At 37.0% G+C, this 27,232-nt stretch overlaps 1 protein-coding gene across 2 annotated transcripts in view; it reads right to left on the reverse strand.

Annotated features, from left to right (window-relative positions):
* Positions 1-6,843: 6,843 nt before the first annotated feature.
* Positions 6,844-27,232, reverse strand: part of CGNL1 (cingulin like 1) — a 62,192-nt gene continuing 41,803 nt past the window's right edge. Inside the window, exons 11-19 of one of the 2 annotated variants that reach the window (XM_031046133.2) lie at positions 24,241-24,393; positions 22,146-22,316; positions 20,581-20,742; positions 19,698-19,787; positions 13,325-13,408; positions 11,385-11,509; positions 10,800-10,908; positions 9,755-9,918; positions 6,844-9,125 (exon numbers count right to left, since the gene is read on the reverse strand). In XM_031046133.2, coding sequence (XP_030901993.2) covers positions 8,990-9,125; positions 9,755-9,918; positions 10,800-10,908; positions 11,385-11,509; positions 13,325-13,408; positions 19,698-19,787; positions 20,581-20,742; positions 22,146-22,316; positions 24,241-24,393 — 1,194 coding nt within the window. In that variant the 3' untranslated portion in view covers positions 6,844-8,989. Of the gene's footprint in view, positions 9,129-9,754; positions 9,919-10,799; positions 10,909-11,384; positions 11,510-13,324; positions 13,409-19,697; positions 19,788-20,580; positions 20,743-22,145; positions 22,317-24,240; positions 24,394-27,232 lie in introns of both variants that reach the window. The other variant, XM_031046131.2, reaches the window with a different exon arrangement.

The raw sequence follows: 27,232 nt of genomic DNA on the forward strand, positions 1-27,232 counted from the left end.
AAAGTGTATCTGCAGAATAAGGATGAGACCCACATTTGCAGCATTCCAAAACCAAGGTGGGCATTCCCAGCACCGGAACTGCCGCACTCTGCTGCTGCCTGCGGGGTGCGTCCCTGCCTCGCATGGCAAGAGCGACCACTGAGGTACTTTACGCACAACTACAGGTCCCATGCTTAACGCTTTGGAACATTTTCCGTGGAAAGAGTACTCCACACTCCAGAAAACTTGCACCAGCTTTCCCCTTTTTGTATCCTTTTTTACTTTTTATCCCTCCAGAGCCAGAAATGTCAAGCTCTGCCAAGCACACAGAACTTTCAGAGGAGCAGCAAAACTTATGAGTATCAATCTTCCTTTTCCTCCTCCATATTACTTATAATTTTGTAAAAATTATAAAGGTGATGAGAACAATTGCACTCTCTGGATAAAGACCCAATCAAAGTTAAAATGTACTGCTTTTTACCTGAGTCTCTGCACCTGATTGCAGAGCATCCTCAGAGGGCCTCACAGCTGCTCTCTGGCAGCCATGCACACTTCCATTGGTGCTCAGCAGTATGCCGCTGCATGTATACCTCAGGGAAATGTAACTGCAGTTAGTGTAGTGGGTAGCATCAGGATGCTCTGTGGCTGGTTGGTATCTTCATATTCTTTAGAAGCTAAATTGACAAAACTTATAAAGGTTTGTGGTATCAAAGCTCAGTTACTTGGTATCTGATGCTTCTGGCTTGGCAGTTATAGGAGATACATGTCTGTGTAATCAGTGTGGAGATCTACTCTATCTAGGAGTTACGCATCCTGTGCACTGGTAGCAAGCTTGACACCATGCAGAACAAAGCTAGACAGACTCCCTAATGAGTTTCCAGGTATTCTATCTCCTTCTGCCACCTGTACCACCCTTCCCATGTAACTACTGTCATTCATTTGATGGCACATGGACGTCTATGGATGTTGCAGTTTATACACAGGCTCCTGAGGTTTGTGTCATCCCACTTTGAGTCATAAGCATCTGCCTTCCCTGAAAACAACCTTGTGAAGCTTTGCAGTAAAAGCCTTTCAGGTGAATACACATTACAAGAAGACACTAGGTGTGGGGTAACTGCAGAAGTACAGAAAGCTCATTCATTCGCTCAAATAAGCTGAAAGACGGGTATTTAATGTCATGTCCACAATACATCATGACATTTCCTGTCGTACCAGCCTGGTGACATCATCACAGCGGACTACAGATACTGCCTGCCTCTCACTTTACTTGTGGACATGAGGTAAGCAAAAATAAAATCCCATACATGTATTCAAAATTTCACCCACAAGAAAGAGAAGACCTAACAGACACCTAGAGAACACAACCAGGAGAGAAATCTCCCCAAGCCCAGTTTTGGTCTTATTTTTTTCTTAGCTCTGATCAAAACAAAGAACAACCTTCCACTTCCAAACTCCAAATCTGCCCCAAAAAAGCATAATGTCCCAGCAGCCACACCTTTCTGTCAGCACCTGGGAATGCACTTTTGCTGTGAATAAGCTAATGTTAACTCTCCAAAAGTCTGGCAGTCAGGACTCCTCACTACCCCTCTGCCTTGGTGCATGTAATGCCATGCACTGGGTTTTCCAGCAGTGTCTATACTTGTCACTGATGAAGGATGGACCTCAGATGAGAAGTGCAAGAAAAACTGTCAGCCAGGAACCATGTCAGAAGGCACACCACACATTTGTAGTCCTAAGACACCTGCATCTTCATAGAGCTACTGTGCGGTAAGTAGCTGGCCCAGCAGGAACTGTGCTGGGGCTTGTTTCACGGTAGTTGTCACAGGACATGTGATGAAAATTCAGTGTCTTGAAAAGTAATTCCACAGGAATTATATTGCAAACATTTAATTCCTGACATACACATGCATTTATATGGAATCTATTTAATTTTAGAAACAAATGGTTGAGTTTGGGAGCATTCTGAGTTGGCTTGTTGGGTATGTACAAACTTACAGCTACCTTTCTCCTGCAGAGAATATGAAGGACTATCTTACTGAGCAGGGGTTTCCCAATGCCACTATAACACAATCACTTAATAGAGAAACCAACAACAGCAGTAAGGACAAAAGACAAAAGGAGGTTAAGTAGACTGCAGTTTTTCTTCTGCCATCTCAGCTCCACACCAATAGCACCAGTGTGGTACATGAATACAGGAATCGTGTGAACATCCACAAAGATTTTTTTCCCCTCATATGTGGCCCTATTTCTTACTCATTTTTTATCTTCTCTGCTTATCCCACAATGCTTATTTAATTTAGTCCATCTGAAAAGGTTTCCTAACCAGGAAACTGGTTTGCCAAGCAAACTGAAGAGATGAATTCTCTTGAGCTCTGTAGGAAGCTCAGACAGCCCTTGTGACATCCTGACAAATATTTGTCCTTATGTGGTATCACATACAGCACCACACAGACCATGGTCTTCCATTGTGACTCTTAGTAATGCTTAAGAAGTTCACAGTTGGGAGAGACATTTTGATCTGAATTGTGAATTTGATCTTATCTTAAAAATAGCTGGATACCACACACAATATGTACTGAAATAGCACAACACAGTGAGCTGTGTTTAAAGTAAACAGCCCAATTCAGGAGGCTTCCTTTCTTTGGTTGGCTCATGTTCCAGCTTTTACGTAGTTTTACTGGACTATGCTTTATTCTTTCCTTACCTCTTTTCATAGGTAACATTCTACCTGTTATACAATTAACCATTATTTAAAAAAATAAAATTGAAACTTCCCGTATAGCAAGGAAATCTAGACTTGAGGATGTTGTTCTGCAGCAAAGATACTCCACAGAGCCTGCCAGTTACTGCAGACCTTCAATCTCATATACGTGGCAGGTAAAACAGCACCCTACTAGGAAAGCATTGCAGCATATCACACACTGCAGGGCAAAGGGCTAACACAGCACAAAAAGCAGGTATGCTGAAAAATGAGATTCACTGAAAAGTCAGATCCTCAGCATTTCCTTCTAGTATTTTTATCCAGGACATTTCAACATAGACACAGCATCAAGTTTTCAAGGCCTGTTTTTCTGCTCCATAAACTAGGCATATTGACAAAAGCACGAGAAGGTCAAGGACTGAAGCAGCAGCTCAAACAGATTAGAATCCTCCTAGTTCTCAGTGCTCTACTTCCAACTATTAGACCACCCTGTCTTCTCTGGATGGTTCAGCTTCCTTTGTTTTCCTTTTTGTTTTAATTTGTTTAGACAAATTAAGAGGCTTCTTAGGCCTCTGTCAAAAAGCTCTTTCACACAGCAGATATCCAAGAAAATGCCAGAACTCAGATGAAGGTGGTTTGTGCTGAGAAAGATTTACAGTAAGCACAGTGTGACTGTAGCCACTGAAAGTGTGTATCAATTTTAAACATAAATATGGATTATGCTTTCAGGCAGGCACCAAATCAGCTGATACAGCACTTGCAGTGATGCATACCCATCTCTGCCTTCAGAGCATGTGTATACGTGCACAGGTATTTGCTTTTGCATGCTCTAGTCACAAATACCCAATGAGTCTCATTTCCTTAAACAGTATTTGCTGTGCATAGGAGAGTTGAGCTGTTGATGGGAAGCTCACCTCTGACAGCCACATAGCTGATTGTGCTCAGCCCAGTATGGCCTTTGTTTTCCTGGGAGATAAGGACTGACACCTGCAACTTGAGTTGGCTGAGGCTGCCAGTATGTGATTTCTGTAGTATAGAATCATAGAATTATTAAACTTAGAATGGACCTTAAAGATCATCTAGTTCCAACCTCTCTGCCATGGGCAGAGACACCTTCCACTAGACCAGGTTGCTCAAAGCTCCATATAGATGAGACTGAGATTGGTATACTTTTAATTTTGTTCAAGTGTTTTGGTTAAAGCACAGCAAATACTGGTTTCTAGAAAAGTAAATTTCATTTCTGACACAGACTGAATTTTCCCAGGGATGAGTCCCAAAGAGTTTCATCTCTTTCCACTCCAAGGCAACAATATTTTCTTTCTCTCTCACAAAAAACCCCATCTAAGTAAATACAAATACATATTTGACAAAAACCGAATCAAGGGAAAATTCAGAACCACAATTTCTTTCTGGAAAAAAAAGATAAAGCTAAAATGTGACACAAAATATGTATTTCTGATACTGGCAAGCACTTGGGTATCCATGGTTTGAAGGTTCTGAAAGCATTTTTGCAAAACAGAACTATCATGCTGCACAGGGCTATGCAGCTAATCAGTCTGCATTAACAGTGCACACACAGAAGTATCAGAAACATATGCTGCTCCTTTCTCAGCACTATCATTTGCCTCAGTTGGATTCTTCTGCAAATGTATACAAGAAACAGGCATTTCAATGCGCACTACTTCAATGTACTCCCTACCATCCTGATCTTTAACATTTATAGGCTTTCCCTGGGAATAAAACCTTATATCCATCCAAGCCCAAATTACATGTCTGTAGGTTTAAAATGGCTTAAGCAACGTTTAGTACCAGACTCTTTAAGAAACGTGAATGGAAGGCCATAAATAAATCAATCAGAACTGCGCCCTGCAATCATCTTTCACACCATCTGTATTTTCTCCATAACTTCACATTATGCCATTGATAGTTTTCATTCTAGTCTTTCTTTTCTTACATGTTGAAAGAAAAACCTGTAATACAAAAAAAAACCCCACTCCATTTCTATTTACATCTATACCTTTTTTTCAGTAGTCCAATGCTCACAAATTTTGAAGTAACAGTGAAATTTTCCCTGCTATATAGTAGGGTCAGGGGGTTAAACAAGTAACCTGTTCAGCACCTTATGCAAAAAAGAACAAATAAATTGTTCTGGCAATCTCTAAAGAATGTTGCTCTTTCAGTAAAGTTTTTGAACATTTTGCAATGTTACTTGATAACTGCAATTGGTAGAAATTAAGCAGCTGAAATGTGTAGTCTACTCACAGGATAGAAAGCTCCAGTAAGCTAAAAGCATCAACATTCAATTACTGAAATATGCTGCATGATCCAGAAGAGGCCAAAAAGCTGAAGCTATTGCACTATATAGCTCACTCAGCAAAACACACAGCTGGTCTGTGAAAAATGAGGAATGTACATGGCTTCTGGAATAGTTCAGAAAATCAGTTATAAATCAGAACAAATTATTTAACAATCAAGTTGAGAGGAATGAGAATAAATCAGAGGAGGAGTATGTAGGTTAATAAACAAATTATAGTCTAATCACCATAAGATTAACTACATTTGGACAGGGAGGGTGAACCTGCCTGGTGATTGAATAATAAAAGGCAACTGACAATGCTGACCTAAAAAAGTATTTGCATATAATAGGGTTTTCCTTAAATAAAGTGTAGCAAAGGAAGCAGGTAGAGGGGACAGCAAGAAGAGAATGACTTTTTCCTTTTATTTTTTTCTATACACTAAAAAGATATTATGTCTTAAAGACTGTAATGTTTTTATGAAAAGAGACGCCTTCCAAACTCAAGGGCATTAAAATCCAATGTATGTGACAAATGTCCTTAATTTTACTAGTTGGACAGTGAGTGAGGAGTCTTTGAAGGACAGAAGTATTTTGTTTGCTTGCTTTACATTTACATATTTTGCATTGTACAGCAATTGCCATTGAAAGATCTTGGAACATTTGGCAAATGTCAGTGGTTTAAAACATCAAAACACTCTTGTAGAAGTTAAACTGCATTCCCCAATCTACAAAAGTAGGCTCAGAATATGAAGTGAATCTGTCAGAGTGTAACAGATTAATGAAAATCCTCAAAACAGAACATGGATTTGGTTCTCAAACCCAGGAATTACAAATGACCATTCAAGTCTTCTTAAGGCACAAATTGTCAGGAATTGAATATGGCAACATTAATTTTACACTGCTGTTTGAAGAATATGTATATTTAGACAGAATAGAACTTCAATGGGAAGGAAATACTTTTTTATAGAAAAGTTGTCACCATGAAAATGGTCAAAACCTCCATGGGATATGAAAGGCCATTAATCCCAGAGAGGACAAAAAGTTCATTGTTCACCATAGGTTACTTACCCTGAGAGAGAAGCATCCAGTACACAAGTCACCAGGTTAGGCTTGTATCAAAAGCTCGGGTCTGTTTATGAGATATTACGATATCATGAAAGAAAACTGAAGGTCCCTAGAGCTCAGAATTCAATGTCTAATGCCAGAATGCCATGTCTAATACACCAGAAACTGATGCTTGCACAAACCTCTAGGGACTGTCTCACAACCACGTTTCTTCACATATTCTCCCTCTTGCTTCCTGTTTTGGGTCAAGAACTTCTGAAATTAATTTATAAATAGATCACATAGAAATATTTGGAATATTTTTCTAAACTAAACCTTGAAATGAGTTTTGATGAAAAACTACCATGAGATGGTGTGAACAAATAAGACATCCTTAAACTATTATCAACGGGGTTTTTTTTTCCAAAATCTACACCCTACTCTTGTCACAGCTAGCATTTATTGAGAAACTGAACTACCAACTGTTTTGTGAAGGAGCTGAAATATCTTTTTCAACATCTTAAGATTTTGTTTGATTTTCATCATATTGTCTGAGAACTCCAAAGAGGAAATGCCAGTGCCAAGTATAAATGAACAAACTAAAGACTGGTTCTTTTTATGAGGACAGAGAGGGGGAGATCTAATAAGCAGGATATCTCCCACTAGGAGTCTGCAAAGCTGCATCTCCCTCTTTCAACCTTATAGTGAAAGTTCAGATGAGAAAAGGAGTCTTCTAGATATTACATGTGCTACCTGCTTTACTAGTTAGAAAGCAACTATCCAAATAAGAAGAAAATGCAGAAACTTTTTTACACCATCAGTATTTCCTAGATAATTATTTTCTTGTTATATTTTAAACACATGTATTTTCCGTAAGAAATTCAGTTGTCATATTGTGCATATTCAGTCGTGTACGTACAAAGTGGAAGTGAAAGACCTAAGTGAATTTTTCTTTTACAGTTTACTGTAACTGGGGGTAGATGTAATATTTAGGGATTTTCTTCCAGTGATTTGAAGTAATAGCTGTCTGTGAACATTAGGACAGAGCACTGAGACTGGAATCCGCTGCTGAAAATTAAACCTACATAAACATACAAATAAAACAGCAAAAAATACATCACAGCAGGTTATATGATGATTGTCGGTACAGTACAGTTCAGATCTTCTCGGAGGAAAGTCTGTTTGTGCACTGTCAAAACAGTAATGGGAGTACTCCAAAAAGTATATATACAACTTGAAAAGATATACAAGATTAAGAGTATTACAACTGCCATTCATATAATTTCTCATGTATCTCAAGCCATCAAAATCAAGTTGAAGGGAATTAAAGGGCAAAAGAGTCTGTAATCTGCTATGCATTAATAGTATTTCTGATCCTGCCGGCAGGAGTTTCATTCCACATAACTGTATGAAAATCGCTCCTGCCATTGTCAGGACTTTTGCTGTAACCAAGTCTATCAGCCTCACTTTCAGAGTTGTTAAATTCATCCTTTTTAGTAGATGCCTTTCTGGGAGTAATGGAAGCTCCCAGCAACTTCAGCTTGAATTATTTTTTACAATTACATTACACAATTATTTGCTCCATTCAACAAAAAAGTGCTCACTAAGCACATTCAATTGGACTTATCTATGGTTTCTTAACAAAATTACACAGTAGTGCCTTTTCCTTAGAATTCTGTACTTGCAAAGTAGCAAAACCAGTCTGGTGTAATGTAAATAGCAAAAAAAGTATTTACAGCAGTAAAATTGAAAATGCTTTTGAAATAAAATCTGCAATTCTTTTTTAGTTTCCCTCAAAGTTTGTTGAACAGATGGATCACCTGAAATGCAGATACTTCTGTAAACTGAAATACTAATATATATCTGCATATATGATCACATACTGAATACATCACAAATAGATGGTCAAGAACAGCTTAGAAAGAAAAATCGGATTACATGCTTTGTGTTTCCCTGGTGCAATTTCTTGCCAACTGCATAAATTTTTGGGATCAATTAATGAACAGATTTAAGCATGTACTTAATTCAATGACTACAAGTAATTTTACCAGAATAAGTGGGACTTGTTAGAGACTTTAGGATAAGCCTGTCCTGATGCCCTCAAATCAGCAGGGCTACAATGTTCTGCCTCTGGCAGTATGAAGCCCATTTCAGGAAATGAAAGATGCCAAGTAATAACTGACCTCAATCTCACTCTTCCCTGCTAAGAACAGAAAGATTTCCAAACAAAATTTACAAGAAAGCTGTAGGCAAACCACACTCATCATGCAGATGTGATGCTCCTTCTAAAGTCCACAGGCAGGATTAACATTTGATTTCTAATATACAGAATACATACAATAAAGCTTGCATGGGTTTAAAAATGCAAAGGTACTTCTTGGCTCAGGAATTGTGAATCGGCTCTGTAATGCACAAAATTGAATACATTTTCATTTGTTTTCTTTGTAGGTAAAATCCAAATATAGCATTCAGTATAAATTTAAGTACTTTATATATGAATCTGATTTATATAACATTTGAAACTTTACAAAATAGTACTAGTCAATAAAAAGATTAGGTTTAAAATATTTACATTTTATACATAATTTCCCCCTACTTACAATTATTAAATAATCTTTTGTGGTTTCCTTAATTTTAAGGAAAATCTTTTAATAACTACAAACTAATTTTGAATTACTTTCAGATGGCTTTTTACTTAAGCAGAATTTTAGCAAAATCACATTTCCAAAGTGAAACATCACATCTTTTCAGTAGCAGTTATCTCTGTGTTTTAGACCTGCTTCATAATGCACTCCTGTTTTCCATAATAAACAGCAGAGATCTAAGTGAGAAAATGGCACAGTATGGATGGAAATATTATATTCCCAACTCCTAAATCCCTTTATGTCATTTGGCTTTTGGAATATCCAAGTTTCTTAATAATTCATGTTATTCTTCCAGTACTTTCAAGGATTCACATCAATACTTATTTAGATTTTAGTATCATCATCTTTTGAAAAGTTATTTCCTGAAGGTACTTCACAGAGACTGTCACCATCCGTACTGACATCATCATCTTCATCATCATCAGAATCAGCCAACACTTTACTTGGTGACTTCTTCAGTCTACTAAAACAAAAATACACATCATTGCTATTAAAACTGCACATTGATATGCAAAATACTTATGTAAAGTTTAAAATATTGACAGGATTTACATTTTAAAGGATGCCAAAGAAATCTGTGCTCCAATACGGGTAGTTTATCATAGACTACATCTTAAAGAAACATGCAAGAGAATGAAGATCATTATTTTCAAGCACCTCTAAAGTCACAGAGAGTGGAAACTATAAAACTTGCACACTGAGCTGTTCAGAGATGGCTTAGGAAAACTAACATAGGATAGCTGTACCTTTCAGTCATCAACAGGAAATTTTTATTACTACAAATGATAAGAGTGTTGAGTTCCACCACTTTTTTCCATTTTTTTATTCCCTGCCTCAGTGACTTGATGCAGCATGCACATCTTAGAAAGAAGGTTTGGACAGCTAGAGCACCATGGAAAGAATTGGAGAACATTAGTAGAAAAAGGAAATGCAGAAAAGTTTCACAGGTCTGTCTCCTAAACTGTCAGCTTATGACAACCTTGACGTCTATTAGAGGAAGCCTACAGTTTAATGGACTAAAGGGGCAAGAGATCAATCTTGTGAGTGGCAATGTAATAGATAATTGTAAGGTATGAGAAGTCATCTTACCTTAATTCCTTTTTTGCAGTGTTAAGCTGTCCTTGCAATTGTTCATTTATGTCTACTTGCTCTTCCAGTTCTCGCTGGAGTTTCTTTTTAGCACTTTCCAGTCTGTCTATTTCTTCTTCAGCTTCTTCAATCTGACGTTTCATTGCTTTCAAACGTAAACTCAACTGAAATATTTACATGTCAGCAGATTAGAAGACTATTTTAATAAAGGAATTTTATTCTTCCAGCATCTATGAGGAGGAGAATAAAGAAACAACTTTGCCAGTGTAGTGACACCGTAATCTCATGCTTCAGAATTATTCAAAAGCTAGCTTTAGACTTTGTGAATAATGATGAGATACAGTTTTTTATGAAGAAAGAACACCAACAAGCAAGCATACCTTTGGTAGAGTAAAACAATATTACACAATAGCAAGAGCTGGCTCTCAGTAAGGGAAGACTGGTGCTATTAGTATGTCAAAGCTAAGCAACTTTACCCTACAGATACTCTAAAATGTTTTAAAACCTCAGCATTTGAAAGGATTGTTCTCTTAAAAGATGTCTGCAATTGAAACGTGTTTCATTCTCTTGGCAGACTACTAACTATTTGACTCACATACTGAAACAAACCATGTTTTAAGCAAGGAATCAACAAAGACCACAGGAATGGTAAAGCACATTGCTAGTTGAATATCAACGCATGCTTAACACTTCTAGCTTGCATTTAACCATAGCAAACCAGAATATATTTGTTAGTGTAGATATTTATAGCATTATATGTTGGTGTAAATATTTATAGGATCATATACTGTCCTGTTATTGGCTTTATTTCTTTAATTATAGCATTGCTTCTGTAAGTGCTTTCTTTTTATGATTTTAGAAATGAGTAATGAATTAGTACTAGACAAACTAACATGGTGACAATAGGAACTGTGAATCTCACTAAATGGGTGTTCACAAACAGACTTATCAGCATCTACCTATATTAGTCTCATATGTTTTTTATATGATGATTTATGCTAGTAGAATTAGTATCAAATATTTGCATATTAGTCTTTCCCTCTACCTGGTCCTTTTGATCAGTCAGTGAGAGATGTTCATCATCTACTTGCAACATTAACTCCTTCACTTTTCTCTCAAGTCTGCGGTTACTTAACTGGAAATTAGCTCTATCCCTAAAAACAAAATAAATAGAAGACAGGCTTATTAAAAAAAGGAACCAAAATATTTCCAGTCCTGCTTACGTAAATCTTTAGCAATTTTGTAAGACTCAAATAAACATTAATGGTCCCTGCTCTGACTTACTGATTCCATGTAACACATTAAGAAATTTGTTCACAAGCATGAACCGCTAAGGGGAATGTGGATGTGTTAAACTATAGCTTGCATTTCTAAGCCTGTTACTTGATATTAGACATTGATAATATAATGAGGTATGGAACCATGTTCGCGCTGTGCTCAGTTTTAAATTTACAAGGGAACATCTTGTTCTTCCAGTCAAAAAGAAATTTTGCAATACTTGTATGAAACAATAATTATAATTTCTTGTTTGTGAGAAAAAAAATAATTGTATTAGAGACTTAATATTAGTAAGAAGCCATATTAACAAATATAAACATGCATATTTTTATCTTAATATAATTAGTTTCACCTCTCTTCATTTTCAAGTCGTTCTTCTAGCTCTGTGATCCTTGCTTCCATTTGAGCAACAAGTCCCTCTTTACTGGAACGGTAAGAACCCTCCAGGTGAAGGATTCGGCTCTTCAAGTCTTTGTTCTATAGTTGGAACATACTTGATTACCACATATATGCTGATATTAACCTTAACACAAACTAAATTTATCCAGGTAAGCATAAAGTGACCAGTATGTTTTTAAATTAGGAAATATGAAAAAAAAACCCAAACCCAAGTTAGTGAGATTTTACTGTTTACCACAAACAAATCTTTTATTACAGTGCTTTATTTAAAAATAATGGATCCTTTAACTTCAAATATTTGCAAACCCCTTCCTACAGCATTTTTAATATGTTACATTTTTTCAAATAGCATTGGATCTGTCTCATTCTCTACACAATTATTTTGTTAGGTATTCTTCCCCCTAACTCATTGTTATATGGCTAAAACAATTAGATAAAGAAATTACGTGCATCAAATACTGCTTTACTCTATCAAAGCCCGTACTGTAGGTTTTCCCCTCCCTTTCTTAGATATATAATTCTACTTTTACCACATAGTTTGAAAAACTCTACAAACTTCATGATTTGTAAAAGCACACTTTTTGCCCAGATTTACATGTTAGTTTTTATGAGGCCAGATAATTTTGTTTTTTAATGGGGACCTGATGATTAAATAAAATTTAAAATAAATAAATAAAAAGTTACAGGAACTCTTCCATATTTTCTGTTACACAGCTTAAAACCATGATCTCAGATCTCAAAACTAAAAAAGCTGTGAGAGAAAACGCAGATCCAAAATATAAAGACATACATGTAGGCAGCATTCCTTTTTCTTCAATTAAGATGGGCTTAATTTCAGGCATCAAATCAGGTGTTTGGTAGAAACATGTTCTCTAAAATCCCATGACAGTCTGGTTTATGCTCTTGGGACTGACAGTAATACTATCATTTGCTAATACAGCTTTCCTCTGGATCTCAGCTAGAGGCTATGGTAATAACCTTGCTTTCAAAGACTAGTGAGCTGCAGAACAAATTTCTGCAAAAGCCTAGAAAGTATTTTTAACGTACTTTCCGTCACAGATATTTACATGTGTCACATTCCTGCCCAGACAACAGAGAGTAAAGTACTCTATCAAATTTGTGTCTTTTCTTTTGGTTGCATGCCATTTTTCACTTTTTCACTGTTTGCTTATACAGAATACTCAAAAATCACAACTGCTTGAAATTATGATTTACCTTCAACACTGTTCCTGAAATATTATTAAAAATGTAAAGAACAGCTCCTCAAAAAGTGGTCAAAGGATGTATGGCTAAACTGGACAGCCACATCTGCAATGTGCTATAGTCTTTGCTGTATATGTGCCTTTTTAAAATGCCTATATTGATACCTCAGTTTTATTCTAAAACAAACACATCGTATCAACTGTCATGTTTCTTACATTTAATGTCTTTGATCCTCAAATGTATAGACAGGATTTGGTGCTATAGAGATGCCTGCTTTTACCACAACAAAAATGTCTTACTATACTATATATGCATAGAATCATAGACTGGTTTTGGTTGGAAGGGACCGTGAAGACCACCTAGCTCCAACCACCCTGCATAGTGCAAATGTTTAGTACATGAAATATATAAAGTGTGACACACCTCAAACTAAAAGAGTGGGTAAAGGAAGAAAAGAAAAAAAAATTAGACTTAATTCAATATTTTAGAATTTTATTTTGAGAATCTGTAGTAAGATGCATGTTTTTTAATCTATTATTACCAAAATATACTTCCAGCAGCACACTATGGTGGGATAATGACAGCTACTAAATGTATTCCTTAAATGTTTACTTGAATATCTTAATGAAGGCAGATACCCACCCTGTCATCTTGCCAGTGTGATGACATGCCAGCCATAATTATAATTACCTGTCTTTCCAATGAAATTTTGTCACACTCCAAATCTTGCTTTATAGCTCTTTCCTGAAGCAGCTCTGTCCTCATTTGTTCAATCTATTATAGAAAGAAGACAGAAATTTTAAATATTTAATTTACATTTATCTATATGAGGCTATGTATATATATATAAACACCAATACATAAAGTACATATACCTATGCAATGAGAAAAAATTTGCTGTTTCTTAGAACTCAAGACATTTGCATGATTTCTGCTGAAGATTACTATTAGAATCTTGAAAATAAAATAATTTTTAAAAAGTCACTTTGGGAAGCCCATGTTATTGCTAGTGCTTACTCTAGGTATTTTCCAGCCCTATATTCTATAGCAGGGAACTGAACTCTTAACATGTTGTATGAGACCTATCATGTGTCAGGTAACTGTGTTTTGGAACATCATAACAGTCTTCAAACACCTTCTACAGTTACTTTCTTCATTCTTAAGTCTGAAGTTCTAAAATGGCATCTTACCTTTAAGCTGCTGACTAGTCTACTTTAGAGTTTTACTCTATTAAACTCAGTGAGACACTTTACAGACAATTACAGTTTTCCATACCTGTCAGAATATTAAAAGCTCTTTTTTAATAGACTGATTGCTCCCCTCCTCCAGTTACTTTTCTGTCTTTATAACATGACAGCACCAACTTCTGGACTGGGGAGGGGGTGGTTCTTCTTTCTTTTGTTAAAACACAACTTTTGCTACAGTTTCTTAAATATTTTCAGTGCGTATTCAATTACCAAAAGAGAAGTATACTCTTCACATGTAAGATGTTAAAAAAAACCTACCTCAACAATACAGAATTGAGATAAGAATACAGAATTAGCTTGGTTTAACTTTCTATTGGACTTGACTGGGAAAAAAGATTCTGAGGATCAAAGAGAAACTCTATACTGCCTAATAGCTGCTAATGAAATTTCAGAGCTAAAGGAAAAAGTTTGTAGTGTCCAAATACTTTTCTTCCCTCTTATTCCTGCTGAGACTACCCTCGAGTATTTACAAATGCCTTTGCAGGCACAGCAAACATTACCACAGCATTTGTCCTATTCGCTGCACAGTGTTTACTATGATGAATATCACCTGGGGAACACAGGGGACATCTATGCCAATTACTGTGTCTCCAAGAAGACTGACAACTGTTTCACTGGCCTCACTATTCTTTCCTGCTTTATGATAGTTACATATTAACTTGCATAAACCCACCACCACAGTTAAGTAGCTTTAAGCTACAGATCTCTCTCACTAAAGGTCGTTTAAAAGCCATTAGGAATTCTTGCATAGAAAAATCCAAAAGCAATGCTAAGAATGTGAAGGTCAAACAAGTGAAGTACATGAAATTTTACCTCAGGGTTTTGTTGTTTTTTTTTTTTAAACCACAATATTAAAAGATACCTGTTTAGTTAATCACATGCTTAAAAGAAGTAATTTGCACTGTGTCTGTAGCTTTGGAATGAATATATGAATACAAACAATGGTAGCAATACATGCAGTTGCATATGCTATGTCACAGTATGCTCTCGGAACACTAGAAGGCATTCCTGAAAACTAAGGTCATAACAGTCACTGGACTACAAATATTAGCATGTGGCTGTGTTCTCAACAGCTGGGCAATTTCCTAAAAGCTTTCGTATAGAAGCCTAATGATGATGATGATAATAATAATACTAATATACATTACATAGTAAAACATTTTATATATTTAAAGGTTTTATATATACAAATTAGAATCACACATGTTCACAGTAACTGCATTTGTTCATGAAATATATGAAAAACATTATAATGTAAGGGATTACATAGAATTTGTTACACTGTTTCATAGCAAAATTCATAGTAAAATGAATGACTAAAAATGCAACTTAAGAACGGGCTTTGTTTTAAGTAGGATCTTTAATGGACCGCTTAAAGTTCTGCTGTGCTCTTACTGTGCTCAAAGGCTGTGGAAAATTTGTGCAATCTTCCCAAGATCTCAAATCAAGGAATTATTTAGAGGACAATTATTATATTTGCAAGATAACTGCTACTGTTGTTGGACACTTCAGGGTAAAAGCAACCTCAGAGAAAAACAGTGTGAGAGAGGAAAAAGACTATCTGTTAGGACCAGAAAGCTATGTGCAAATATATACAAGAGCTTGCAAAAAGAGAAGAGCAGCAGCACACAGCTCTTGTATGGAGGAGGTGGAAACTGTTTTAACTTATCTACTTGCACCTTTCTTTAGTAAACAAATAATTAACATGCACAAAGGAAAAAAGCAGCTAAGTACCAGAATGTGCTCAAACTTTTAACTTTTTTTCCCAGCAGTTAAGATAGGCTCTGGAGCTTTGTGCTTCACATTTTACCTTTCCCACATCTAATATATTCTAATTATGTTAGAAGAATAAACTTTTTCTGCAGCTTAAGGCAACAGTTATCACAGCTGGACTTGAACAATGTGAACAACAAAGACTTAAGAAAAGCAATAGTATCAGATTTTACAAGGCTTTATTAGATGTAACAGCATTTTGTGCCAGCTTTAGGATTAGAAGCAGCTGTTGAGTTCATTATTAGTGAAAACAATTTGATTTCTAGTGATATTGTAGGTATTATCATCATTGTTTACCATCTCATACTAGGTTCACAGTTTATGTTTCTTATTAATACCAAGTACGGAAATGTAAAACATAATATATATGACTATATATATATTTATCTAGACATACATACACAATTCTCAAGTGTCAAAACCCCCCAACATTTAACAAACAAACAAGCTAAAGCCAAATAACCCCCCTTTGATGCTTCATAACAGAAAAGCAACCTTCACATTTTCACTTGTTTGCTTCCCACAGCTGGTGCCAGCTAGAACAGGTATACAGCTATCCACTGGGAATGTTTTACCAAAAGGAAGTGAATGATGCAATGCAATTTTATCCTTCAGTATTTATTCTGAAGTTGTCATGGAAACTAACTAGTCCATTTTTCACACTTACTGAAGTCAACAGAGCCATGTTTGCATTTTCACAGAATACAAGAATTGATGAGTGTATCGAGTATTTTTCATTTTTGTTTGTAAAACCAAAACAGCAAGAGGTGCTTCATTTCACTTGTCTGTAAGGGGAAAAAGCCCATCATGTACTAACATGTGCCCTGTTCCTGCTCCCTTCAAACTCAAAGGGCAGCTGAGAACTCCAGCTTTCAATGTGTGTGTGATTGTTGACCACTGCTAATTGTTGAGCTGCTAATACCTTATCATTTAAAACCTAATAGGATACAATTAATCTTGGCCCCCAGATTTTTTTACTGTTTCCACTTTTTTGTGGTACTTCTCAAGAGTGAAGTAGGGAAGATGAGAACAGTGTCTCATGCAGCCATTCCCAGATTCAAAAGGGTGTTTAAAATAAAAAGGCTAACATTTCATGGTAAATGAAATGTGAACTAAGAGCCTTGCCAATGTTTATTCCAACATTTAGCTGTATGTAAAAGAGAATCAGTTGTTTCAAGTTGGTTTTACTAAAAATTTGAGTATTATAATTCATTATCAGTATACTAAAGTAACATGCACTAATTAAAAAAGAAACAAACATAACACATTTACAGAAATACAGATATTACCAAAACAAATCCACTATAATTTCTCATGTCATTATAAATGCTTAGCAGACCCTGAAATACTCTTTAGTAATTTGACTACTTAGTCATTCTGGCATAAAATCAAAACAAAGCAACCTTTGTAACTCATGTGTGAAATGAGAAACTCCAGACCTCAAAATAAACACGCCTTTTACCCATTATGTAACATTCTGGTCACCCATCTGCGTTTTAGGTTTCCATTCTGTTAGCAAATTAACTTAATACAGAACCCACAAGTGCAGCTATGACTGAGGTTCTTTTATCCTAGGTTTAAAACACAGACATAGATTCTAGTATTAAAGGCTTCCTAATTTAACAATAGCATGACCCCACACTGTTATGGGTCCTTTACATTCTATTTCACCCAGACTCAAGAGTCTGTACAATATCACTGTAACAACAGCAAAAAGACTATATTGCAATCAAATAGAATCTCAGCAACCTGGGTTCCCAACAAAGTAGTGTTTCAAGAATGCAGGAAAGAAAGCTGAGCTCTCACTCATTTTATATATCTCTAGCTGTCTTAGTGGGATATACAATTTCATTGAAAAGACACAGGAAACAGATTTTACTTCTGTTCTCCCTCTGAAATTAAAGCTACTCCAAAGAATGTCAGCAATTTTTTTTTTCTGGAGAGAGATATAGTACTTAATGTAAACCTACAGTAGTAGATACATGCTGGTTTTGGCTGGGATAGAGTTAATTTTCTTCATTGTAACTGATACGGGGCTCTGTTCTGGAACTGTGCTGGAAGCAGTGCTGATAACACAGGGATGTTTTAGTTATTGCTGAGCATTGCTTACACAGTGTCAAGGCCTCTTCTGCTCACCCCACCAGAGAGTAGTCTAGGGGTGCACAAGAAGCTGGGAGGAGACACAGCCAGGACAAGAACAACAGTGCTGACTGATCCAAGGGATATCTCATACCATAAGGCATCATGCTCAGCATACAAAGCTAGGAGAAAAAGGAAGGGGGGGATGATGTTCAGAGTGATGATGTTTGCTGTTCCAAGTAACCATTAGGTGTGCTGGAGCCCTGCTTTCCTGGAGACAGCTGAACACCTACCTGCCTGCCCAGGGGAAGTGGTGAATGAATTCCTTATTTTGCTTTGCTTGTGTGCACAGCTTTTGCTTTATCTGTTAAATTGTCTTTATCTCAACCCATGAGTTTTCTCACTTCTACTGTTCTGATTCTCTCCCCCATTCCAATGCAGGGGGAATGAGCAAGTAGCTGCATGGTGCTTAGTTGCTAGCTGGGGTTAAACCATGACACACACTGTAATGATTTATACACTAGTTTCCTATCTCTCAGAAAGTAAAACTAAGGCAATGAACATTGTCTAGACAGTGATATTCCAAGACAGCCGCATCACCATATTTGGTTCCACTGACTATTGAAAACCTTCCATAATACTGACTACTTGACCATGGATGCTCTGGTTACTTTTTCAGTCATCAGGCACTATTCTCTACTTTTCTGATTTATTGTAAATTTTTGTCACAGGACCTATAATTTCATAGGTCACTTCTTTCAGCCCTCTTTCTTCAGGACAATGAACTCCTAATTCTCTTAAGACTTGATTTCCAGATTAATGGTCCCATTTCCATTAGCCCACTCCACTTTCCCACACCTGCATATTCACTGGCCTTACTGAAGGCAGAGGCAAAATACTCATCTATTTGAAGAGGCATACCTTGCTTATTTTTTATCTTGAGTGATACATCTCATCATAGAGTTTCCACAACTTTTTTTTCCTACTTACACAGCCAAGAACCTTTTTGTTACTCGCTTGAATTATAGAATCATAGAATAGTTAGGGTTGGAAAGGACCTTAAGATCATCTACTTCCAACACCCGTGCCATGGCCAGGGACACCTCACACTAAACCATGCCACCCAAGGCTCTGTCCAACCTGGCCTTGAACACCGCCAGGGATGGAGCATTCACAACCTCCATGGGCAACCCATTCCAGCGCCTCACCACCCCTACAGCAAAGAATTTCTTCCTTATATCCAGTCTAAACTTCCCCTGTATAAGTTTTAACCCATCATGTCTCATGTACCTTGGCAAATATCACTTCATCTTTACATTTTCTGCTCCAGGAGACACAATCTTGCTATTAAATCATTCTTCCCCTCTTTCTGGGCTATATACCCATACAACACTTCTGGAACTAATGACTGACGTTTTTGTGTGGAAAACACTTTCCAAATGTCTCATATTTGATATACTTTAATTAGATTTTATACTTGTAATGAAAACAAAGCTTCTTCTCTGATGAAACTGATCAGCACCTTCAGTTTGGCTGACTTCACAAATTAATTCCACAATTTCCTAAGTTGCTCCTTCTTTGAAATCAAGACTCCATTAATGATGGCCTACTTTTCAGGAAGTTAAAGAATTGTGACCTTTCAACCTAAAATACTTCTACAACAGGCTTTCTCTGCTAGCCTCATCACCTAGAACCAAGCCTAATATAGCATCATCACCGCATGCATCAATCATTACCTGACAAAGCTCACTGCATTAAGAATATCAGAGAATGATACTGGTCTTCAGTCATTATATGCCATGTGTCAGTTTCCCAGTTAGGAAAACAGGAAAAAAAAAAGGGTCTGTGATGACATGGAGGAGTTTGTGAACCTTCTTTTTTCAGATTCACATACTCAGCTTAAGCACAGTATATAAACCCTATTGCTCATCATTATACACCAGTTGGAAAACTTGTTCAAGTACCTGTTCTCTGCATCTACTGATCCTCTCGGACAACAAATCGGAATTAGTTTTTTCTTCATCAAGCTCAAGTTCCAGGTGAGATAACTTGTCCTAAGTGGAACAAAGAAAAGTAATTTCAACATACTACTTTCCGATTCCTCTTCAGATTACTCCTAGGGCATTCTTCCTTATGCATCAAAGACTCTGGAAGACTATGCTTGAAAAGTAAAATGTGTTTGAAAATGTACAGAATCTAGGAAACAGAGATTACAGGTAGATAAGTCTTTAAAGGGAATTGTCTGACGGAAGTAAAATAGAAGTTTCAGTTCCCTTTTTAATCACTCCCACCAATCTCCAGAAAGTAACAGAAATTCTATAATGTTTCTAGAGACTGTTCTTAGAATGTTTAAGTTACATTATAGAGTTGGATGACAAATCTCTTTTCATATGAGTACATGAGTACAATGGTATAAAAATACTTGTTTATGAAAGTCAAAATACAGTATGAAGCTAACCCTGTAACAACATAGTTAGAATAACAGTGTTATTTAGGACCAGAAATGGATTTATATTTGATGCTACACAGAACTTACACATCTAAATTATTTTGATGTTCTGAGTGATGGGCCTATGAACAAAAATAATACAATTCTGCCCAATAAGCCCCAGAAAAAATTAATTAAAATGAAAACTAATTAAAACAATGAAAGAACAATTGCAATTTAGAATGCATCACGCTACAGTAGATATGCTAACAGATCACCAGAATAACTCCTGCAGTAGTACTACATGGACTTTCAACAGCATCCACTTACTTTGTTTCTTCCTTGCAGAATCCATGTGAAACACCAAAATTATTTTAACCAGTTCTAATAAGCAAGTGACCCTGAAAAATGCCTTTTACCTCCATTAGTTTGATTTGTCTTGCCCGATCATCTTTTAAGTGGGTTTTGGCTTCTAGTTCATACTCCAAGCTTTTCACAGTCTGTTCTAGCAACTGAGTTTTTGTTATTGCCTCATCCTGGGCTCTCTGGTGGTCCCTCAAGTTTTCTTCCATAAGACTCATCTGGAACAATAAGATGGTAACACACTCGAAATTGTACTTTCTATAAATTAATTATGTCAGTAAAGGGGACTGACTACAAACATGACAGACGCCGAAGTGTTACAGGAATTGCACTGAGCTATATGCTTTTCATAGTAATTTTTGTTTTATCCACAAGATGGCACCAAGAAAATAAACTTGGATTAAATACCATATCTAAAGAGATGCTTCACACTACAGGTTTTACAGTGACAATTATTCTTTATTTATTACAGCAAGCCAAAATGTTCACAATTTTTAAAGTGGTTCTATCTTTTGAACTTTCACAATATTATTCCTTTAATTTTCAGACTGCCATTACTTTAGCTTTTAAATAATTATGTAGTTTATACGTTTGAGGCACTTCAATGACAGCATTTTGCCAATGACATAACTGCTAACATATATCACAGAATAGTTTGGTTTGGAAGGAACCTTAAAGATCATCTAGTTCCAACCCCCTGCCATGGGCAGGTACACCTTCCACTAGATCAGGTTGCTCAAAGTCCCCTCCAACCTGGCCTTGAACACTGCCAGGGATCAACGTCGTCTCTGGGCAACCTGTGCCAGCACCTCACCACTCCCACAGTAAAGAACTTTTTCCTAATATTTAGATAGGTATTTTGACAAATCCACCCTCCTTTAGTTTAAAGCCATTCCCCAAGTCTGTTAAGGGGGCAGGGCAACACAAGAGAAGTTCTGAACTTGAAAAATAAACTATTAAAATAGTCTACATACAGAAAACTCTGTGATCAGTGTACTCTCACAGCCTTTCCAATGGCAGAACAAGTATATGTAGATCTTTAAAAGACTGGATTGCCTTTACAGTAAAATTTACATGCTGAGGTAGACACTTCAAGACTGTGGTTGATTCTTGGTTGCACAGACACCTTTGTCATTTAAAACTACAACTCAGTTCATACAAAGGAAGAGTAGAATACATGTCAGCTCATTTAGAGCCAGAATCTGTTTTTTTTCCTGAGGGGGTGGGGTGTTTGTTTTTTTGTTTTCTAAATAACTGCTGTGGGTTGGTGGTTTTTTTCTAATTCATGAATATTTCCACATTCTCAATTCTTTCAGTAGTAGAAATTTAAAAGGCATTAACAGAGCAGCAGATCATCAATGGAATTCTTGTCATATCACTTAAAATACATTTATCAAATACTGCATTTATTTGTCATAAACAGGAAACTCTATTTCCCTGGCAGGAGATATATGTTGATCATCATCATGAAGAATTAAACTCAAAAGCATGATGATTAAGATCAGCCTCTTATGATGGAGTACACCAAAGCATTATAGCAAACATTCACTGTCTTGAAAATTATCTCAGCTGAATTGTAGGTCAAAGGTTAGAATTTGTCACTGAACTCAGAAGTCATTACCTCATCTTGCATTCTCATAGTTGCCAGGCGTGATTTTTCTACCTCAAGGTTTTTCTCTTTCAATTGTCTCTGCACATCTGCAAGTTCCCTGCGATTTTTCTCTTTGTATTCATCAAGCTGCTTCTGAAGCTCTAGAGTTGATGTTCTTGAGAGCTCTACCATTTCAGACATCTGGGAAAAAAAGTACATTTTTGTTTCCTAAGTTAGTGCTGCAAAAGGTTCTATCATACTTCATACACTGAAAAGTTTTTGTCTCCAGCTCTGATATTCAGCTCAGTATTTTCAACTAGTAAATTTATCAAACTTGATCCCAAAGAAATTAATTTCTATGCAGAAGTGTGAAAACACAAACCAGTAAGGTTTTTGTTTCTAACGGTATGTGTGGCAAAACTACTGTCTTGTCTGTCAATTCTTTCACCTGACTGATGTAATGAATTGCACAGTCACACTTCAGTGTATCAATATGAAGTTGCATGGTTTATACACAGATGGCAAAGGAAGTCTAATGCAGTTGCGTTTTGAGAACCGGCTGTAAAATCCTGAAATATCGTTGTGGCATACATTAGAACTGAACTCAAATTTGGGATCCTGTATAAACAAAACAGAGCTTGTTTACAACAGTATTCTGAGATAGTGGTGTTCCAACCACTGTTCCAGTCCTAGAAGCTTTTACTGATAGTCTCTAGGATAAGGAGACTAAAAGTAAAGTTTGCATTTCATTTTCTTCTACACATAAAAAAAAACAAAACAAAACAACCAAAACACCAAAAAAAAAAAACCATAACAAGAAAACCTCGGAAAAAATCTTTAGAATTTGGCAGCTCCTTTGCTTCTGTCTGCTAAACAATCATACAGAATCATAGAACAGTTAGGGTTGGAAAGAACCTCAAGATCATCTAGTTCCAACCCCCCTGCCATGGCCAGGGACACCTCACACTAAACCATATCACCCAAGGCTCCATCCAACCTGGCCTTGAATACTGCCAGGGATGGAGCATTCACAACTTCCCTGGGCAACCCATTCCTGTGCCTCGCCACCCTAACAGTAAAGAATTTCTTCCTTATATCCAGTCTAAACCTCTGCTGTTTAAGTTTCAACCCGTTACCCCTTGTCCTGTCACTACAGTCCCTAATGAATAGTCCCTCCCCAGCATCCCTGTAGGCCCCCTTCAGATACTGGAAGGCTGCTATGAGGTCTCCATGCAGCCTTCTCTTCTCCAGGCTGAACAGCCCCAACTTCCTCAGCCTGTCTTCATACAGGAGGTGCTCCAGTCCCCTGATCATCCTCGTGGCCCTCCTCTGGACTTGTTCTAACAGTACCATGTCTTTTCTATGTTGAGGACACCAGAACTGCACACAGTGCTCCAAGTGAGGTCTCACGAGAGCAGAGTAGAGGGGCAGGATCACCTCCTTCGACCTGCTGGTCACGCTCCTTTTGATGCAGCCCAGGATACGGTTGGCTTTCTGGGCTGTGAGTGCACACTGCTGGCTCACGTTCATTTTCTCATCAACTCAACTTCACCTGACTGCCATGATTTTTCAAAAATGATGGCCAGTGGCTTTGCAACTTCATTTGTCAGCTCCTTCAGGACCCGCAGATGGATTTCATCAGGGCCTATGGACTTGTGTACATTCAGGTTCTTAAGATGGTCTCGAATCAGATCCTCTTGTACAGTGGGCCCAAGGTCTAGGTTTTCACAGTCCCTGTGTCTGCCTTCCAAGACTTGGGTGCTGCGGTCAGAGCCTTTGCCAGTGAAGACCGAGGCAAAGAAGTCATTCAGAACCTCAGCCTTCTCCAAGTCCTGTGTAACCAGTTCTCCCGAAAGTTTCCGGAGGGGGCCTACGTTGTCCCTAGTCTGTTTTTTAGCCGCTACATATCTATAAAATCCCTTCCTGTTATCTTTCACATCCCTAGCCAAGTTTAGCTCCGATTGGGCCTTAGCTTTCCTAACTTGGTTCCTAGCTTCCTGGACAACATCCTTGTAGTCATCCCAGGCCACCTGTCCCTGTTTCCACCTTTTATAAGCCTCTTTTTTCCTGTGAATTTTTCTCAGCAGCTGAGAATATTCCTGCTACCTCTGGAGTGAGCTCATACCTCCTCCTGTAACTTTTCAACAGTCTTGTTCAGTAGCCGTTGCTCATTTTCCATTTCGTTCTTTATCTGCTTTAGCTGTTCCTTCTGGTGAGTTTCATCTTCTAACTGCTGAGTTAACTGTTGCTGCTCCTGTGAAATACAACGGATGTTCTCCTGCAGTGGATGAAAAAATAAACAAACAAATAAATACACATACATAATGATGACATGTAGACTCTCTTTTCTAAAGTCTTTAAGGAATGTTAATATAACACTCTCCATGCAACAGCTGCTGTAACATTAAGGCAATCTTAAATAATGACAAACGTTTACGGAGTTACAGTTTGCTAGCCAGTACAGGATAAACATCATTTTAGCAAAGCAGCGCTCTATCCTTCCTATAAATTCCTAAAACACTGCTCTAACATTTGCAGCACCATACGTAGACCCTTTTCATGATTCTTCTACATGCAAAGGATAAATTTAGTTTTCACATTTTCCTAAATGATCCCTTTAACAATCCCTCGGAAATTTTTTCCTCAGGTAAAAATAAAAATTAAGTAAAATACAAATCTCGTTCTACAATGAATGAGCAATAACTGGGGGGGACTTTTTTTCCTGTTGCTGTACTTCTATAGCACCCAGAAGCCCTAATCAAGATGATACTCCATTGTGACAGACACTGTGCAAACAGACCTTCGCGGCTCTTAGCACAGAAATCCCCTTCCTGAAAGAACCTTTGCCATTAATGTCCAAACTAGACCTTCATTATCTGGATTAAATTTTGAACGAAGTGCAGGCTATGCTGTATGCTCATCTAACAGGAGCTACAAATGTATCTGCTACCACACTGAGGATGCTTAAGAATGTAACACCCTCCAGCTTCTAAATACTGTCCATCAGCAGAAAAACTGACTGTCACTGGTTCATTCCAGTACACGAAAAGCAGGTTTGCAGGTTACATTCCATCTGCATGTTTTGATTCTAATCTCTTCCTTATCCCTCCGTAATAAAACACCTTAATGGCCCGACACCACACGACTTGAAAAAGGTTTGTTTTTTATGACTTGTGAAAGGCGCCATTAAATTGATTAAAACCAGATTATGAAGAATTTAAATTATTCCAACAGAAAAATGTAAATAACCAAAATCACCATAAATTGTAAAAAGCACTCCAAAATATTTTTTTACATTTTAAAATTGGACATTAAAAGTTTTGTTGAATATCTAATACCTAGGATGCTTACTTTATTACAGTTCAAAGAATTTTAAATGTGAAAACACAGACAGTATTTCTCTAGGCAACATAGATCAGAATCTCAAAAAATAATTAACCTAAGAGAAAAGAAAGAACATTGTCAAATATTAGAAGTTTGAGATTTCTTTAGATTCACTGTCTTTTACATTCCTATACAACCCATCAACAAAAGACATCTCTGATACGAACAGGAGTTACACTGGATGCCTAAGAAGCACATACATAACCCTAAAACATGCTGGGGGCTAATAGATGCTGTTTTGCAAAGCTCAATTCTACACCAGAATTGGTTTAGCTGACACCAACAGATTTTAAGAACCTTGAAAAGGTTTGACTTTGGCACTTCAGTTCTAAAAGCTGCTGAAATCTTGGGACCCTACTGATGTGCCATATTTGAGCAGGTTATAAAAACCTCATGTGCACCTCCCTCCATCAGCCTTTCACTGATCATTTAACTTTACTGTTTGTTTACACATCCTTGAGAAACAAACTGTGCAGACACAGATGAGTAAAATACATTGTGGTAGAATAATGGTGCCAGCAGGATGCTATGTTTTGCATTTGTAGTGTGCTGGAAAGCGAAGTAAACATCAGAGCAAATCTGGTCACTCTCTACTTAAGAGTTATCAACACCAAAAAAACCCCAACAAACCAAAAATAAACCAAACCAAACAAAAAACCAATCACCCAAATCACTTAATATAAGAAGAAATTTCACCTACTAACTAGGGCAATTGCTAAAGTTATACTAGGTATGAATACTCATAGAAAATATTATTATTTAAACAAACAGAAATAAAAAGCAGTATTTAAAGAAAATAATATTAGGGGGCTTGATGCAGGCAGTGGATCACCTAAATTTTCATCAGATCATGCCAACTTATGCCTGATTTTCAGAGAAGCAGCAGACTAAGATGCCTGAGATTGAAATTTAGCTTTGTCTCCTGTGAGTTATATTCTGGCATCCTGAAAAGAAAACTCTATACTTTTCCTATATTGCATCTGCCCATTTTCAATTTTTACTGTTTGTTACAAAGAAGGATGATAAATACTAAGTACATCACTAAAATCTGGAAAGTTGTAAATTTGTAATTACCATTATTTTAACAGAAAATACAATTCCTAGGTAACTGACCTGTTCCAAGGAGAAATTTCCATTTTGCCAAGTTTGATTTCAGTTAGTTCAATAATAAACTGACAGTGGCACTACTACTTCAGAGTATGAGAAGTGAAGCTCAGGTGCTTCACGCTTTCATTCCCCCCATCTGTTAAAATCTCTCATGCCCACATCCCTCTTGTGATGAAGCAGTAGCTGTTGAGCCATCTGATGCGCCACAAGAATCACAGGGCTAAGAATCATGGGAAATTTCCTAGGCCAAGTAAAGTTCCTATCACTTTCCAACCTCCATTTCTGATAGATCACAATCATCAGTGACTGAAGAAAGCAAAGATTTCTCTGGCATAAACTGCCAGACTGAAAAAAGAATTTACAGCAGTGTTGGTTCTTAGCAAACCAGTTCGTTTTTAATGCACAACCACTGTCTTTGGAAAAGCGCAGAATAGCTGATTGTTCTCTAGGCTTGGTGAATTCAACCTGGCTGGAAATGGTGGTTTTCTTACCCCATCATTCTGTATAATTTCCTTGTCAAATCTATTTAATATGATTTAATACAGATCATATTATGATCTGTATTATTTTTCTAGTAACTATGGCATAGAATGATTTATTCTTCAAATGGTGAAAATACCACTAAA

This window comes from Melopsittacus undulatus, chromosome 9 (genome assembly GCF_012275295.1).
Source record: "Melopsittacus undulatus isolate bMelUnd1 chromosome 9, bMelUnd1.mat.Z, whole genome shotgun sequence".
Lineage (NCBI taxonomy): Eukaryota > Metazoa > Chordata > Aves > Psittaciformes > Psittaculidae > Melopsittacus > Melopsittacus undulatus.